A 15,356-nucleotide genomic window follows, 5' to 3' on the forward strand; every position below is an offset into this window, starting at 1 on the left:
CGACTGTCTGGATGACCCCCGACTGTCTGGATGACTCCCGACTGTCTGGATGACTCCCGACTGTCTGGATGACTCACGACTGTCTGGATGTCTCCACGACCGTCTGGATGATCCTACGACTGTATGGATGACCCCCGACTGTCTGGATGACCCCCGACTGTCTGGATGACCCCCCGATTGTCTGGATGACTCTCGACTGTCTGGATGACCCCCCGATTGTCTGGATGACCCCCGACTGTCTGGATGACCCCCCGACTGTCTGGATGACCCCCGACTGTCTGGATGACTCCCGACTGTCTGGATGACACCTGACTGTCTGGATGACCCCGACTGTCTGGACGACCCCCGACCTCCTGGATGACCCCCGACTGTCTGCATGTTTCCACGACGGTCCGGACGACCCTACTATTGTCTGGATGACCCCTGACTGTCTGGACGACCCCCGACTGTCTGGATGACTCCCGACTGTCTGGATGACCCACTGACTATCTTGACGACCCCCGACTGTCTGGATGACCCCGACTGTCTGGATGACTCCCGACTGTCTGGATGACCCACGACTGTCTGGATGTCCCCACGACCGTCTGGACGACCCTACGACTGTCTGGACGACCCCCGATTGTCTGGATGACTCCCGATTGTCTGGATGACCCCCGACTATCTGGATGACTCCCGACTGTCTGGATGACCCACGACTGTCTGGATGTCCTCACGACCATCTGGACGACCCTACGACTGTCTGGATTACCCCCGACTGTCTGGATGACTCCCGACTGTCTGGATGACCCACGACTGTCTGGATGTCCCCAAGACCGTCTGGACGACCCTACGACTGTATGGATGACCCCCGACTGTCTGGATGACCCCCGACTGTCTGGACGACCCCCGACTGTCTGGATGACTCCTGACTGTCTGGATGACCCCCCGACTGTCTGGATGACCCCCGACTGTCTGGATGACCCCCGACTGTCTGGATGACCCTCCGACTGTCTGGATGACTCCTGACTATCTTGACGACCCCCGACTGTCTGGATGACCCCCGACTGTCTGGATGACTCCCGACTGTCTGGATGACCCACGACTGTCTGGATGTCCCCACGACCGTCTGGACGACCCTACGACTGTCTGAACGAACCCCGGCTGTCTGGATGACTCCCGACTGTCTGAATGACCCCCGACTGTCTGGATGACTCCCGACTGTCTGGATGACCCACGACTGTCTGGATGTCCCCACGACCGTCTGGACGACCCTACGACTGTATGGATGACCCCCGACTGTCTGGATGACCCCCGACTGTCTGGATGACCCCCGACTGTCTGCATGTTCCCACAACCGTCGGGACGACCCTACGATTGTTTGGATGACCCCCGACTGTCTGGACGACCCCCGACTGTCTGGATGACTCCCGACTGTCTGGATGACCCCCGACTGTCTGGATGACCCACGACTGACTGGACGACCCCCGACTGTCTGGATGACCCCCGACTGTCTGGATGACCCCCGACTGTCTGGACGACCCCCAACTGTCTGGATGACTCCCGACTGTCTGGATGACCCCCGACTGTTTGGATGACCCCCGACTGTCTGGATGACCCCCCGACTGTCTGGATGACCCCACGACCGTCTGGACGATCCTACGACTGTATGGATGACCCCCGACTGTCTGGATGACCCCCGACTGTCTGATTGACCCCCCGATTGTCTGGATGACTCTCGACTGTCTGGATGACCCCCCGACTGTCTGGATGACCCCCGACTGTCTGGATGACCCCCCGACTGTCTGGATGACCCCTGACTGTCTGGATGACTCCCGACTTTCTGGATGACCCCCCGACTGTCTGGATGACCCCCCGACAGTCTGGACGACCCCCGACCTCCTGGATGACCCCGACTGTCTGCATGTTTCCACGACCGTCCGGACGACCCTACTATTGTCTGGATGACCCCGACTGTCTGGACGACCCCCGACTGTCTGGATGACTCCCGACTGTCTGGATGACCCACGACTGTCTGGATGTCCCCACGACCGTCTGGACGACCCTACGACTGTCTGGATGACCCCCGACTGTCTGGATGAACCCCGACTGTCTGCATGTCCCCACGACCGTCTGGACGACCATATGACTCTGGATTACCCCCGACTGTCTGGACGACCCCCGACTGTCTGGATGACTCCCGACTGTCTGGATGACCCCCCGACTGTCTGGATGACCCCCGACTGTCTGGATGACCCCCGACTGTCTGGATGACCCCCGAATGTCTGGATGACCCTCCGACTGTCTGGACGACCCCTGACTATCTTGACGACCCCCGAATGTCTGGATGACCCCCGACTGTCTGGATGACCCACGACTGTCTGGATGTCCCCACGACCGTCTGGACGACCCCTACGACTGTCTGGACGAACCCCGACAGGGCAGTGTGGACTGCCCTGAAGGACCCGTCCACAGCACTAATATTACTCCAGACTTCTACTATATGGCCCTGGAGGACCCGTCCACAACACTAATATTACTTCAAACCTCTACCATCTGGCCCTGAAGGACCTGTCACCACAGACCACATATTACTCAAGACCTCTACAATTATGTTACGACCCTGGGTTCTTAGTTGGAGACTAGAGGTCAAATTGAGTTCCAAATAATCTTGTGAGAAGGATAGTTTATTAACAATAACGTTTATACGCAGAGCTTCTCATGCCTTGGTTCCGTCTACCTTGCCAGACGTAAGATGAATCTTGTTCTCACAGAGCATTTAGACTCTGAGCTTGTTGATTATTAAATATAATATTGAACTAGTTGTCAGCTATTCTTAGAACTGTTAAAGTAACTAGTAATGAATGTCGGTGAAAATTTGTAATGTTTATAGCTGTACGATCAGCTAGGCACCCTACCCGGCAACATATTTAAGAGAGCGGAGGAGGCTGCTCTCCTCCTTACTGGTTCTGGCTGTTGTGGTGTTCACACTCTCTCGTAGTCTCTGTACTCCTCTTCCTTCTCTCTCTCCCCTTACCTTATCTTGATTCTCAGTTCTACAAGATAATTACCTTATACTGTGTTACCGGGCTCTGGCAAAGTGTGTAATTAGTTCTTGTGTAGCCTAAGCTAGTGTTTATATCTCTAAGATTACTCTAGGGTGTTTTAGTGAAACCATGTGTGATCAAGTTTTACCAGGCTACTTAGAGCCTTTAGTATTGTCCTTCTCCAAGTAGTCTTTACCCAAGTTGCAATTGTAAACCTTGCATCCTGTCTATGTGGTCCAAGGTGATTAACGTAAGGAAGAGTGGTAAAGGGATTTATTGTATTAATGTATATAAGGGGTTATTAGAGGGCTTAATAAATAAGCTAGATTTTGAGAAGTATCCATTCTTCCTGTTGAAGTGGTGTAGATGATTTGCTAATAGTCTATAGACCTGTAATTTAAAACATAGAATCATTACTAGGAACCTTTTTCCTTGGGGCGGGCCTATCTATCCCACTATTCAAGATACATCTTGATTCTAGCTATTGGCCCTTCTCAGTACAACCACTGCCCATATAACAAATTACTTGTTCAATTACAAAGTAAGATTACAATTACTCCGTATTGAAATCTGACAGTGAAATCACTTTCACTGTCGAGTTGACATGACCCCCAACCTGTCACCAAAACCTAATAAATAGGTTATATAAGAACTGCCATATAGAATCTGAACAATGAGACGTTCAGATCTTGAATTTCGCGTATGTAAAACTATTGCTGGAATATGAGGCAACAATATCGAGTCCTTATCTTATTAAACATATAACGAAGTTCGAGAATATTTAGAGGCAAGCCAACTCACTGGTCCCTGAACTGAGAGGTATGAGCGTCGAGGAGAGACTACGGGTGTTCAGCTGCACGCTACTCAAAGAGAGAAGAAACAGGAGAGACAATCCCCGCATAAAAATACTCAGAATAGAAAGGACAAACAAGGAGAGACTATTTAGCAAAGGTAGAACACGAACATGGACCATTGATGGATACTAACAAAATGAGCCACCTGTACCATGTGAGAAGTTACAGGAAAATATTCCTCCAGAGGGACATGATGAGGGAAGGGAGAGTAAAGGCAGCAGAAGTAAGGAGAACGTGCAGCGTGAGCGGAGTGAACCAAGGATTCCAGCCCCACAACTCAACAGCCCCATATGAGAGTGGGGAACTCCCAACCAGCACCCCAGCAACCCCAGAGGAGAGGACAATACCCCCATCTTCGACCCCATAGAAACCCCCCTTACCCTGAACCCTCCCTGTCCCCATTCAAATGCTCATTCAAACCTCCCTCCCATCTCACACTATGCCATCCCTATCACCCCCCCTTCACCCCATACTCTTGCTGTATAGATATGAATGATTTACGAAGCTTCATTTATCTCTGAAATTCTATCCTCAGTACTCTGTAAGTTCAATTATATCATTATTATCTCAGTAATAGTAGTTCTTGGGCCACGAGAATCTTCTAGGGATTATTCGCATGATTTCATTTTGAACCTTCTCCAACTTGTTTAGTCTGCAAAACAGTACAGATATCAAGACATATGGGCAGCATAATCAATAAGAGATCTCACAGTATGCCATGTGATTACCATTGGAAATATAGAATATGATTAATAATTGTGTACTGTATGGGTTTGTGAGTCCTTGAGGGACCTTATGTAGACTAGGGAAGAAATAGCCTAAGCTACTCTATCCTTTTTGAGATTTTCGTTTTCTCAATAAACTTACTTGAACTTGAATGAATGACTTAGACACTAAATTGAATAGCAACATTTACCAGTTTACTGATGATTAGAATATAGTGCAGGAAATCAATGTAGATTGTTTAAAAAATGAATGAGTTTGGATGTATATAAATAAGAGGTACCCCCGTATAGCCTAATATGCCTTCTACAGTTTCCTTTATTTTTCCTCATGCTAAGCTGTGTAAACTCACCATACCTCAAGGAGGAGTCCTAAGACAAGCCCTGTTAAATATAATATTGAAACAGAGAGTTCCAGTGAAACTCCTTCAGTACAACTCCAGTCATAGTTGCACACGATATTCTGTTTCAGGTTAAACATGTTTTTAATGGAGTCAACGAATTTATTCGTAAATTGCTATATGTTTATACTTGAGTTAGTTTACACAACATTTCTGAACATTGTTTAAATAAGAGAGAGTATGGTGATAACATAAGACGTGATTATTATAAACATATACTGTATTATGTAGATTTAGATTTAGAAGTTTAATTTAATAGTAATATAAAATTTGGAGAAACTTAGTACAATGCCTTAGTGGTTGAATTTAGGTGAAAGAAAGACCCAATACATGTGTAAGTGCTTTAATACCAAAATTTCGGATTTAGTCTATTTTCTTTATGAAGGTAATGTAAACAATGTTCTCCCTATGTCAGTCAGTATTAATATATTAGGTACATCTGCATTTGTGCAGCTACCCTAGACTATATGAAGGGGAGTACAGTATGACCAAAAGCTAGCTACGTGATGCAAAAAATCCCCATCACACAGGATGGATAGTCGTACAGAAGCATGTGATAAATAGTCTGCACTGGCGGACTCTGGGTTCGTTATGAGGATATCATCATCAACACAAGAGTGAATAAGGCAGCAGTGATACTAAAGGTCCCCATCTCGCAGGATGGTTAGTCATACAGGGCCATATGTTTAGTAGCCTGAACTGGCAAATTTTGGGTACACTGTGAGGATATCTTCAAGAACACGAGAGTGAATATAGTAATTGCAAAGCTCCAGGTACTTCATGCCAACTGGTCTGAAAGGTCTAATAACTGGGCATTCGGTGATGTAATGTGGGAGATCATGCCGCAGTTCCTGCTCACTGAGTTTGCACCTGGAGTGCTCAGGATTGGGAGATCTGTCACCTGCAGCCACCTGCCACAGGTAATGGTAACTCAACCTGATCCTGGCAACCACTGTGTCGTACAGTCTGGTGGACTGTGCGACACAGTGGTCCACAGTTTGCCACCTTCATGAAGGAAGGTACATTCGGATGAATTCTATGATGAATTCTTTCATCCGAGAATTTAGTATTATAACGCTTACATATGTATTAGGTCTTTCCTTCACTTTCCTATAACATTTATTACAGTTGCGGCTGCAGTGAGCAGGTGTACAACCACAGAAATATCTTCTAGCTTCGAATTAGGGTGAAGAGATGCGTATTGACAGAACATATGCAACACAAAACTAGCATGATAAGAAGATAATTCGAAAAATACCTAATATATACTTATTATACTATGAAGGTGTATTTTGCACACCCTCAGTATTTCACATCAACAGATTTACGAGGTTGACTATCACTGAGCGCGACTCTTGTATCATAGCTATGACTTCAGTAGGATTTAAAATAATTGTCAATAAACCATCTCCTTGTGACTAATTCCTTAATAAAGGTCATAAGTAGGAAGATAGATGACGGAAGCTTAATTGTTTAGATATGAACGAGAAAATTATAGAAAATATGCAAAGTATCTAAATATTTAGGATATTAAAATATGGAACATGGATCAAGCGTCGAACTATTCCTCGGCGGGTCGGGAAACAAACTTTTTTGTTAAACATCTTGCCAAATTACCCTTTTTTTATTAACAAGCTTAGGTATACACAGCAATGTGCTGTTACCCTATTATATATGAAAGATTATACATTGTAGATTAAAAACTAGCTATAAGTTCATCTAATATTCCCATCTCACAGGATGGTTAATCATACACGGAATCAGGGGAGAAAATACCTACCTCAGTACAAAAATAAATTAACTTTGACTAAATATTAACGTTATGATTTTTATAGGAGCTAAGCACTGATCATGGAAATATTATATTATATTTATTTTTACCAGTTTCTATCAAATTCCTCTCAAATAATGTCTTTTTAACAAGCTTAGGTATACACAACAATGTGCTTCTACCCTATTCTGTAGAAGCCCCTTTTGATCTACCACACAGTGTAGATAAAAAACCAGCTACACCCTCATCCAACATCCCCACCTCACAGGACAGCTAGTCATACATGGAATCAGGAGAGAGCATGAAAAGTAAGGTATCTATTAGCCTCCACTAGCAAAATCTGGGTACAGCACAAGAATATCTTCAACTTCATACACTTCTTAGTATATGAAATAATTACAACTATCAGAGTACCTCATACCATTTGGTCTGAAATCACTGATAACAGGGCAATCACAAATTAGTGTTGGAGAGTATGTCCCAACTCTCGTTCACATACTTTACAACTGGAATGTTCACCATTGGGGGATTCATTACTTGCAGCCACCTGCCATAAATATCGATATCCCAAATTACCCGGAAGAGTGACGTATCTGCAAAAAGTACCAATCGGCAACTTGGTTGCTCACCTATATATACTCCAGAGGGTCGCTGAAATTAGGCAACACTTGCAATGCATAGCAGCAACCAAGGGCATAGACATCCTGATACTACAGGAGAGCTTGCTTCGAGCCGGATTAGAACCTAAAATCTCAGGCTATCGAGGCTTCTTCCTTCCATGGATCAATGGGCAATCCAGGGGATGTGCAATCTATGTAAAATGTGACCTGATCTCCTAATCCATAACCAGCCCACCCAATTGTGGAGCAGGGACAGAGGTAATGGGAGTCACCATTGAGCTAAGACACGACAAACTTGAAGTGTTCAATGTGTACAGGTCTCCACAAGCCGAAATGGATCTCTCTGTGTTATTTGGACACGCGACAACAACAAACACAATCATTTGTGGAGATTTTAATGCCCATCATCGATTGGCACTGGGCTCGAACAAAACAAATGAAGCCGGCATACACATTACACATCTACTGGACCAGCTTCCAGAAATACAAATCCTAAACAAGAATGAACCTACCCACATCCAAGGAGGCAGATTAGACCTAACCTTCGTTTCAGCCTCCGTAAGAGATGCAGCAACATGGTCAGTTGAGCCCACACTCACAAGCGACCACTATGGGGTCCAAATTGATCTTCAGTTAGACCTACCCACCCCACCTCCGCCTCCATCTGAAGCCTGGAACTTTGCTTTAGCAAACTGGGACCGATTTCAAAACCTCATTTCAGAGTGGCAAAGAAACTATGATCTTCCCGAAGACATTAATCAGGCAGAACAAGAATTTGTCAAAGCGATTCAAAGTGCAGCCAACCACTCAATCCCACTGAAAAAACAGTCCACCGGACACCATAATGATCATTGGTACTATTGCGACCGCAACAGGATCTTACTTTGTGAGGTCAAGGAACATGTACATCGAGAGACCAGACAAATAAAAGAACAAAAGTGGCTGGAATGGTGTTCACACCTGAATGAACACACCTCTCTCAGAGAGATGTGGCAGCAAATTCACCGGGCCAAAGGGAATAAAACACCTAAAGCTCCACACCCTAAGGATCCTCAACAGGAAGCCGAAGTACTGGCAACCAGGTTTGCAGAGAGAGCAGCCAGCAATCAACTTCCACCAGATGTATTAGCAGTACAGACCGGACTAGAAGAAGAAAGGTGGCACAGAATCCTTACAGCATGTGAAGAAGTCTATGACACTATTCCCCCTTCACACTGGATGAGCTCAATCGGGCTAAGAAAAACTCCAAGGATACATCCCCTGGAGCCGACAAAATAACCTATAAAATTATTAGAAACCTCGGCCCAGAGGGAGACGCTGCATACCTAAGGTTAATTAATTTAGCCTGGACTTCTCAAACTAGACCTTCTGCTTGGAATAGAGCAGACATAGTGCCGATCCCAAAACCCAAAGATCCAGCTAATCCCAGGCCCATCTCTCTCCAGAGCTGTGCAGCCAAGACCGCTGACAGAATGGCACTCAACAGACTGGAGTGGAAAATGCCTAAACTGCACCATGATATGTATGCCTATAGAAGAGGGGTTGGCACAGTGGAATGTATTACAACTCTGTTAGCCCACTTGAATGACAGACCAGGAATGCTGATATTCCTGGACCTCGAAAAAGCCTTTGAACTGGCTAGCGCCCCAGCTATTCTCTGCTGCCTCATTGACAAAGAGGTCAGAGGCAACCTGCTCTCCTGGACCAAAAACTGTCTCATAAACAGAGAAGCAAGAGTAAAACTTCATGGCACAGTCTCTGAGTACAAAAGACATGAAAATGGTACACCGCAAGGAGGTATTCTCAGCCCTCTTCTCTTCAACTGTTTAATGGAAAGTATAATGAGGTTGAAACTCCCACATCACTGCAGGCTGCTAAACTACGCGGACGACTTTGTCATCATCATAAAAGGAAGGGATGCGGCGCGCCTTGCACCCATATGCTTAGACTGCATCAGCAAAGAGGCAAAACAGATTGGGATCAAACTCAACCCCTCAAAGTCAAAGGTCATGCCCATAAAAATAGCGAAGCCCAACATTCAACTCACAGTACAGGGTCAACCAATAGAATGGGTCGACACCTATCAGTATCTAGGAATCATCCTGGACACACACATGAATTTTAATGCTGAGGTCACTTACTTGAGAGAGCGAACTGCTGCCCGGACGGCAATCCTCAGGTCGCTAACCTCCCTTTCTGGAGGAGCCAATCTGCAAGTCCTTCGCACATACTATGTACAGGCAGTCAGATCAGTGATCGATTATGCCGCACCTGCACTCACAAATCTATCACACCAACAGTGGATAAAGCTTGAAGTTGCCCAAAACAATGCTATGAGAGCTGCACTGGGAGCCCCCATGTGGACCAGGCTTGAAACTCTTAGACTGGAGACGGGTTTGCCCTCTCTACAAGAAAGAATATCACAAAGGACAGCTACAATTATCAGTAAGATTATTATTTCTTCTGATCCAATCCCAGTACGGCAGGCCTTGGTGGTTGGACTAGGCCAAAACAATGGAAACTCTTGGGTTGCAAGAGCAGGAAAAGTCTTAAACAGACTACTTTTAAAAAGCATGATTCTTGATAGAGAGGGTGATCATCCACACCCAAATTACACTCCTTCCGCGCCGTGGGAAGAGCTTACTTTCAAAATAGTAATAGAAAGTCTCCCAATGAAAAAGGCTGCCTATGATCCGACAATCCTAAGGCGCATAATAGAAGAGCAAATGTATAGCATAGCAGTAGCAGGAGCCACCCACATCTTCACAGACGGATCGGTGGACACAGAAAATGAGAGTGCTGGCGCTGCTCTTTGCACGACCAGCGTACAGGCATATTGGAGACTGGGAGGACTAGTATCATCAACCCAAACTGAGCTGTTTGCCATACAACAGGCATTCGCATATGTGATTGCACAAAACACTCAAAATGCAATCATACACACAGACTCAAAAGCTGCACTTCAAATACTAGGGCAAAAACAGTGGAAAGATAATGTGGAAATAATTACCACCATTTTGTATCTTGGAGCAGTCGCTAAAGGCAAAGGACTCAACATAACTTTAAACTGGATCCCATCCCATATTGGAATCCCATTAAATGAAAAAGCTGATGAAATTGCTAAATTGGCAACTCGTCATCCAGTGATACATAAAACAATTCAACCCAGCCTAGAGAACATAAAAAACATCATCACCAAAAAACTCTCACATCTCAACAAAGCCTACCTGCACCAGCGAATAGCTGAAGGTTCGCCATCTGCAACATGGTATCTTCAGGCTACCAAATTAGAAAGGTTAAATATCCCAAAAGGAATCCACAGGGAAATAGCAGTTAGGTTATATAGACTACGTCTAGGTTACAGATGCAACTGGGAGATTGGTGAACCCCGACAGAGAGAGTGCATCTTCTGCCAAACTGTCACAGAAAAGCCATTACTTCACTATCTACTGGAATGTGAAGCAACCAATGACCTTAGAAGAGCTTTAAGAGTTCCTGAATCATGCAGTGGCCACCCTGAAGCCATCAACACAGCCACTCTCCTGGTCAACAAAGGTGTCCAGCAGCTGGACACCCTCATAAAGACTGTGAAGCAGTATCCTCCCCCGCGATAACAGCTTGTTGGTTAAAAGCAACCTCAGAATACTGAGAAAAAAAAAATTGTACCACTTACGGGCTATTCATGCCCGTGCCACCTCTTGGGTGGCTTAATCTTTATCAATCAATCAATCGCTGAAATTAGATATTAGGTTGCAGGCCCTGGCAGCAGGAGGGCGAGACCCTCGGAGCTGCTTGGCTTGCTCCACATTACATCCACAGGAATTTACGACGTGTTAATTTTGTCTGGAAATTTATTTTGCTAATAATTTTTAAGCTACAATTTGAGAGATCTGGAAGTCTCGCTGGCAGCAACAAATATGGATGCCGGACACAATGTAAGTTTTCTAATGTCTGGCGAGAACCCGACGCCAATGTCCCGGGAACTGGACATTCTGCAGAAGGACCTGGACACCCTCTTCCTCATTGTGTTCGCCATCCTCATATTCAGTAAGTACCAAAATCTGTGTTTTCTCTCTTTTTTCAAGTATTTAAACATATATATGGCACCTATTTCACATTTTGTATATTAATAAAATAGTTGTATTTTATATAGTTGTATATAGACGTACAATAATCTGTGTGTTAGATTTTGTTTTATTATGCTTAGAATAATGTATTTGGAATGCAATTTGTACTTTTGACTAACATTTGTTTATATTTCAGTCTTGCAGACCGGGTTCGCATTCCTTGAGGCAGGCTCCGTAAGGTCCAAGAACACCACCAACATCCTTCTCAAGAACATGCTCGATGTCTGTAAGTTATCAAACACCTTCGTTATTTGTTATCGTATCTGGCTTATGTCTGGTGAACTAGCACATGATTTTTTTATTCCTATCTCATAGCTAAAGTAAGCTCTCAATGTATATAACTTTGCCGACTCTTGTATTCCTGTAATTTCCTGCTTTTGCTTTTCACATCTGCTGGTGTTATATACTAAATTGTTCTCTGTATTTAATTAACCGACTTCCTCCCACCAAGCCTCACGTAGTAATAGCGATATGAATTCCACAATCGTCCCCACCCTGTACTAACCATCTGCCCTGTTACTCTCCCCAGTCATTGGTGGCATAGCGTACTGGCTGGTGGGGTTCCCGCTGGCGTTTGGAGGCGGGAACAGCTTCTCTGGTACAGAGTACTGGGCGTCGTACGGGCTGTCGGACGAGCACCTGGCCTTCTGGTTCTTCCAGTTCGTCATCGCCACCACAGCCTCCACCATCATCTCGGGGTCGATGGCTGAGCGGTGTGCCTTCAATGCTTATCTCATCTACACGACCGTGCTGTCAGGTGGGTGTGAAGCCTCTTTCTCTCTGTAAAGTATGTTTCAAATTTAGCAGGATACTTTACACTATTTTGTGGTCAATGAATAAATAACTTTACTCACTGGGTTTATTTATATAATTTAGATAATATTTGAGAGGAACCTTAACAGGGCAATCTTGAGAGAAAAACAATTTGTTAGACAATAATAGCCTAACACTGATCATTATAATTAAACTTTATGTGTTTCTCAATAAATTTAAAAGGTAATGCAAACAATAATACATTTCCCACGGAATTAATAGATACATTATAAAATACAGCAGTGTTGGTACAGCTGTAGTGTGCCGTGTTTTAATCATGTTTGTGTGTTGTAACAGCTCAGTTATGATAATATTTGTGTTTGTACAGCTGTGGTGTACCCGGTGGTGTCACACTGGACCTGGTCAGACGTTGGCTGGCTCAAGACTCAACACTACCAGGACTTCGGTGGATCTGGCGTCGTCCACCTCACAGGGGGCGTGGCAGCTCTTGTTGGGGCTGTAATTCTTGGGCCCAGAATTGGTCGCTTCGGACCCAAGGGCAAGGAGATACGTGGACACTCTGTGCCGGTATGTTCATAGAACAGTGGTAATATATTATTATCTGAAGTCATGAAGCAAGATATAAATATTTGTGGATTATCATGTTTAATACAAATATTACACGTCAAGGTGGAGGTGTAAAGTTGTGTTTGAACTTCCAGCTGGCAGCTTTGGGAGGCTTCATCCTGCTCTTCGGGTTCCTGGCCTTCAACGGAGGGTCCCAAGCGTCCATCAGCCACGAGGGTGATGCTGTAGCCATTGCCAAGGCTGTCTTTAACACTGTGATCTCGGCGTCTTCAGGAGGCATCGCTGTGCTCCTGGTGTACCGTTCTGTGCTGTGTGGGAGGGAGTCCACCTGGTCCTTCCTAATGGCTCTTAATGGTTCTCTCGCTGGCATGGTAAGTACCGCTCTGCGCTGTGTGGCCGGGAGTCCATTAGTGCTAGTATGATGGACTCTGCTCGCTGTAAATTTTCATTGACAGACGTTTGATTTAAACTTAACTTAGTATTATGATAACATAACAAATTTTTTATCAAAATGGTGTTACTTGCAATATGTCTGAGTTTGTTTATCCAATGCTTAAGGACATGTTTCCATGATAGGTGTCAATCAGTGCCGGGTGCAACGTTGTGCGGCCGTGGAGTGCCAGTGTCATTGGTACAGTGGGTGGATCAGTTTTCCTCGCCATCCACACCCTTCTGCCTAAGTTGAAGGGTACGTCACTGCTTCTCTCACCGCTCAGTTTTCTTAACTTTGTCTCAAGAAGGCAACAAGTAGCCAGTTTTATCTAACTTGAGTTTGAAATATTTTAACTTTAACGTTATGTTCTGTAGATGGCATATACTTAAATAATAATATTTATAAAATTTTATATTATTGGGAAGCGTACGTGCATATTGGGACTGTTGAGGTTGTGGATGTAAAGTTAATAAATATTTCTTCCACAGTTGACGACCCACTTGATGCTGTGGCTGTACACATGGGAGGTGGGTTGTGGGGGCTGGTTGCTGTGGCCCTCTTCCAGGATGGTGGCATTGTGTACGGGGGCAGCGCGGAGGTCCTCGCTTGGAACATAGTGGGGGCGCTGGCCATAGTGGCCTGGTCTGGTGGTCTCTGTTTAGTTATGTTTGGTTCCCTCAGGCTGCTCGGCCTCTTGAGGGTGCCTCCAGAAATGGAAATTGCAGGCAAGTGAAGATAATACATAAAGTTTTCACTTTTGTATTATATAATTGATAATTGTTATATTTTTAGTGTTATGAACGCATTCATTATACATTGTATATGTTCTATATCTCTAACAATATCTATACGCCAGGAATGGACATCTTGAAGCACGGGGAGCCAGCCTACCCAGCTGACGCTTGGCTGGAGAGCCAGTACGATGGATCCGTAAACACTCAGGAGAACAAGAGGAATTCAAGTAAGTTGTCAACTAAGTTGCTTTTAAAGTTTTGTGTGTGATGTTTATTTATTTGATATTAATGAAATGCATCATAGAAATTCATACAGTTTTGTTATCAACATTTTCCACTATTCATCTAATCCATTATTTTCCAGATCTTCCACCCAACATGTCTGCCCCAGAAGAATTTGGTTTGACTAATTCCCAGGACCCAGCTCCAGTCCCTGGACACCTTGTATACTGGAGTCGTGCAGGACCAGTCCCATCCCACCTCTCGCCCGTCGTGTCCCTCAACAACCACGAAGCTAACCACTTGAACTCCAACAATAGTGTCTCTGAAGCTGGCTTCACAGTCCGACTGGGAGACCATGATCTGCGAGTCCTCGTTGAACCCAGAGATCAACGTGGTCAAGACCCTCATTGTTACCCGAATGAGGCTTTTGACGAAACCTAAAGCTTTAAGATTCTCTTTTCTGTGTTATTACTTATGAAAGTATGTGTATGTTGTCATTACTTATTAAAGTATGTGTGTGTTTGTCATTACTTATTGTTATGGGTAAGGTTCATGTGTCTCGCAATAATTAAATAATAAATGTGGCCTTGTCTAGGGATTAAAGAAACGACTGCTTCACAAACACATCAATATACTTCATGAAGGGATAACAAAGAAACAATCAGACATATCAAATAAATACACACAGGTAGCCAAGAATCACCAGATATATTCTCATTTAATAAGTTTAGATAATATCTATAGGCACTGATCACTAACTTACCCGATATAAGAATATATGGGTAAGCAAATAATGGTCTAACCAGGCAAGTAACTATGTTAACTGAACTAAACAGGCACCTTTGACTTATCTTATGATTCAGGTCCCTCTCGGATAACTCCACCTTTGCTACTGGCTGCCAAGTGTCCAGTAGCATGGGGCGTGGGGTCAACATATTACCAATTAAGGCCCAAATGAATATTTTTAGATACATTGCTATCTGCAGCGAGTAATACTTATGAACATATTTATAAATACCGTAATATACATTAAACATAACTAAGGTGTAATTAAAATACATGTACACACAAGAACACTGAATAATTACAGGGGTGAATCAGTGATGCT

The 15,356-nt window shown here is 44.6% G+C and overlaps 1 protein-coding gene across 1 annotated transcript; it reads left to right on the forward strand.

Moving 5' to 3' along the window:
* Nucleotides 1-2,323: 2,323 nt before the first annotated feature.
* Nucleotides 2,324-14,689, forward strand: LOC138363767 (putative ammonium transporter 1). Its single transcript, XM_069323159.1, has 10 exons — nucleotides 2,324-2,535; nucleotides 11,266-11,438; nucleotides 11,655-11,744; nucleotides 12,048-12,275; nucleotides 12,660-12,859; nucleotides 12,994-13,230; nucleotides 13,436-13,547; nucleotides 13,781-14,017; nucleotides 14,149-14,253; nucleotides 14,391-14,689. The coding sequence occupies exons 1-10, from the start codon at nucleotides 2,324-2,326 to the stop codon at nucleotides 14,687-14,689; spliced, it is 1,893 nt and encodes a 630-aa protein (XP_069179260.1).
* The last annotated feature ends 667 nt before the right edge of the window (nucleotides 14,690-15,356 follow it).

The sequence above is a fragment of the Procambarus clarkii genome, chromosome 11 (genome assembly GCF_040958095.1).
Source record: "Procambarus clarkii isolate CNS0578487 chromosome 11, FALCON_Pclarkii_2.0, whole genome shotgun sequence".
In the NCBI taxonomy this organism is placed as follows: Eukaryota; Metazoa; Arthropoda; class Malacostraca; order Decapoda; family Cambaridae; genus Procambarus; species Procambarus clarkii.

Bases quoted from the DNA above. Each gene is read 5' to 3' on its own strand.
- LOC138363767 (XM_069323159.1), top strand. From the start codon at position 2,324: ATGACCCCCGACTGTCTGGATGACCCACGACTGTCTGGATGTCCCCAC. The intron at 11,439-11,654 runs GTAAGTACCAAA...TTTATATTTCAG, and splicing joins GTTCGCCATCCTCATATTCA to TCTTGCAGACCGGGTTCGCA. The intron at 11,745-12,047 runs GTAAGTTATCAA...TACTCTCCCCAG, and splicing joins CAAGAACATGCTCGATGTCT to TCATTGGTGGCATAGCGTAC.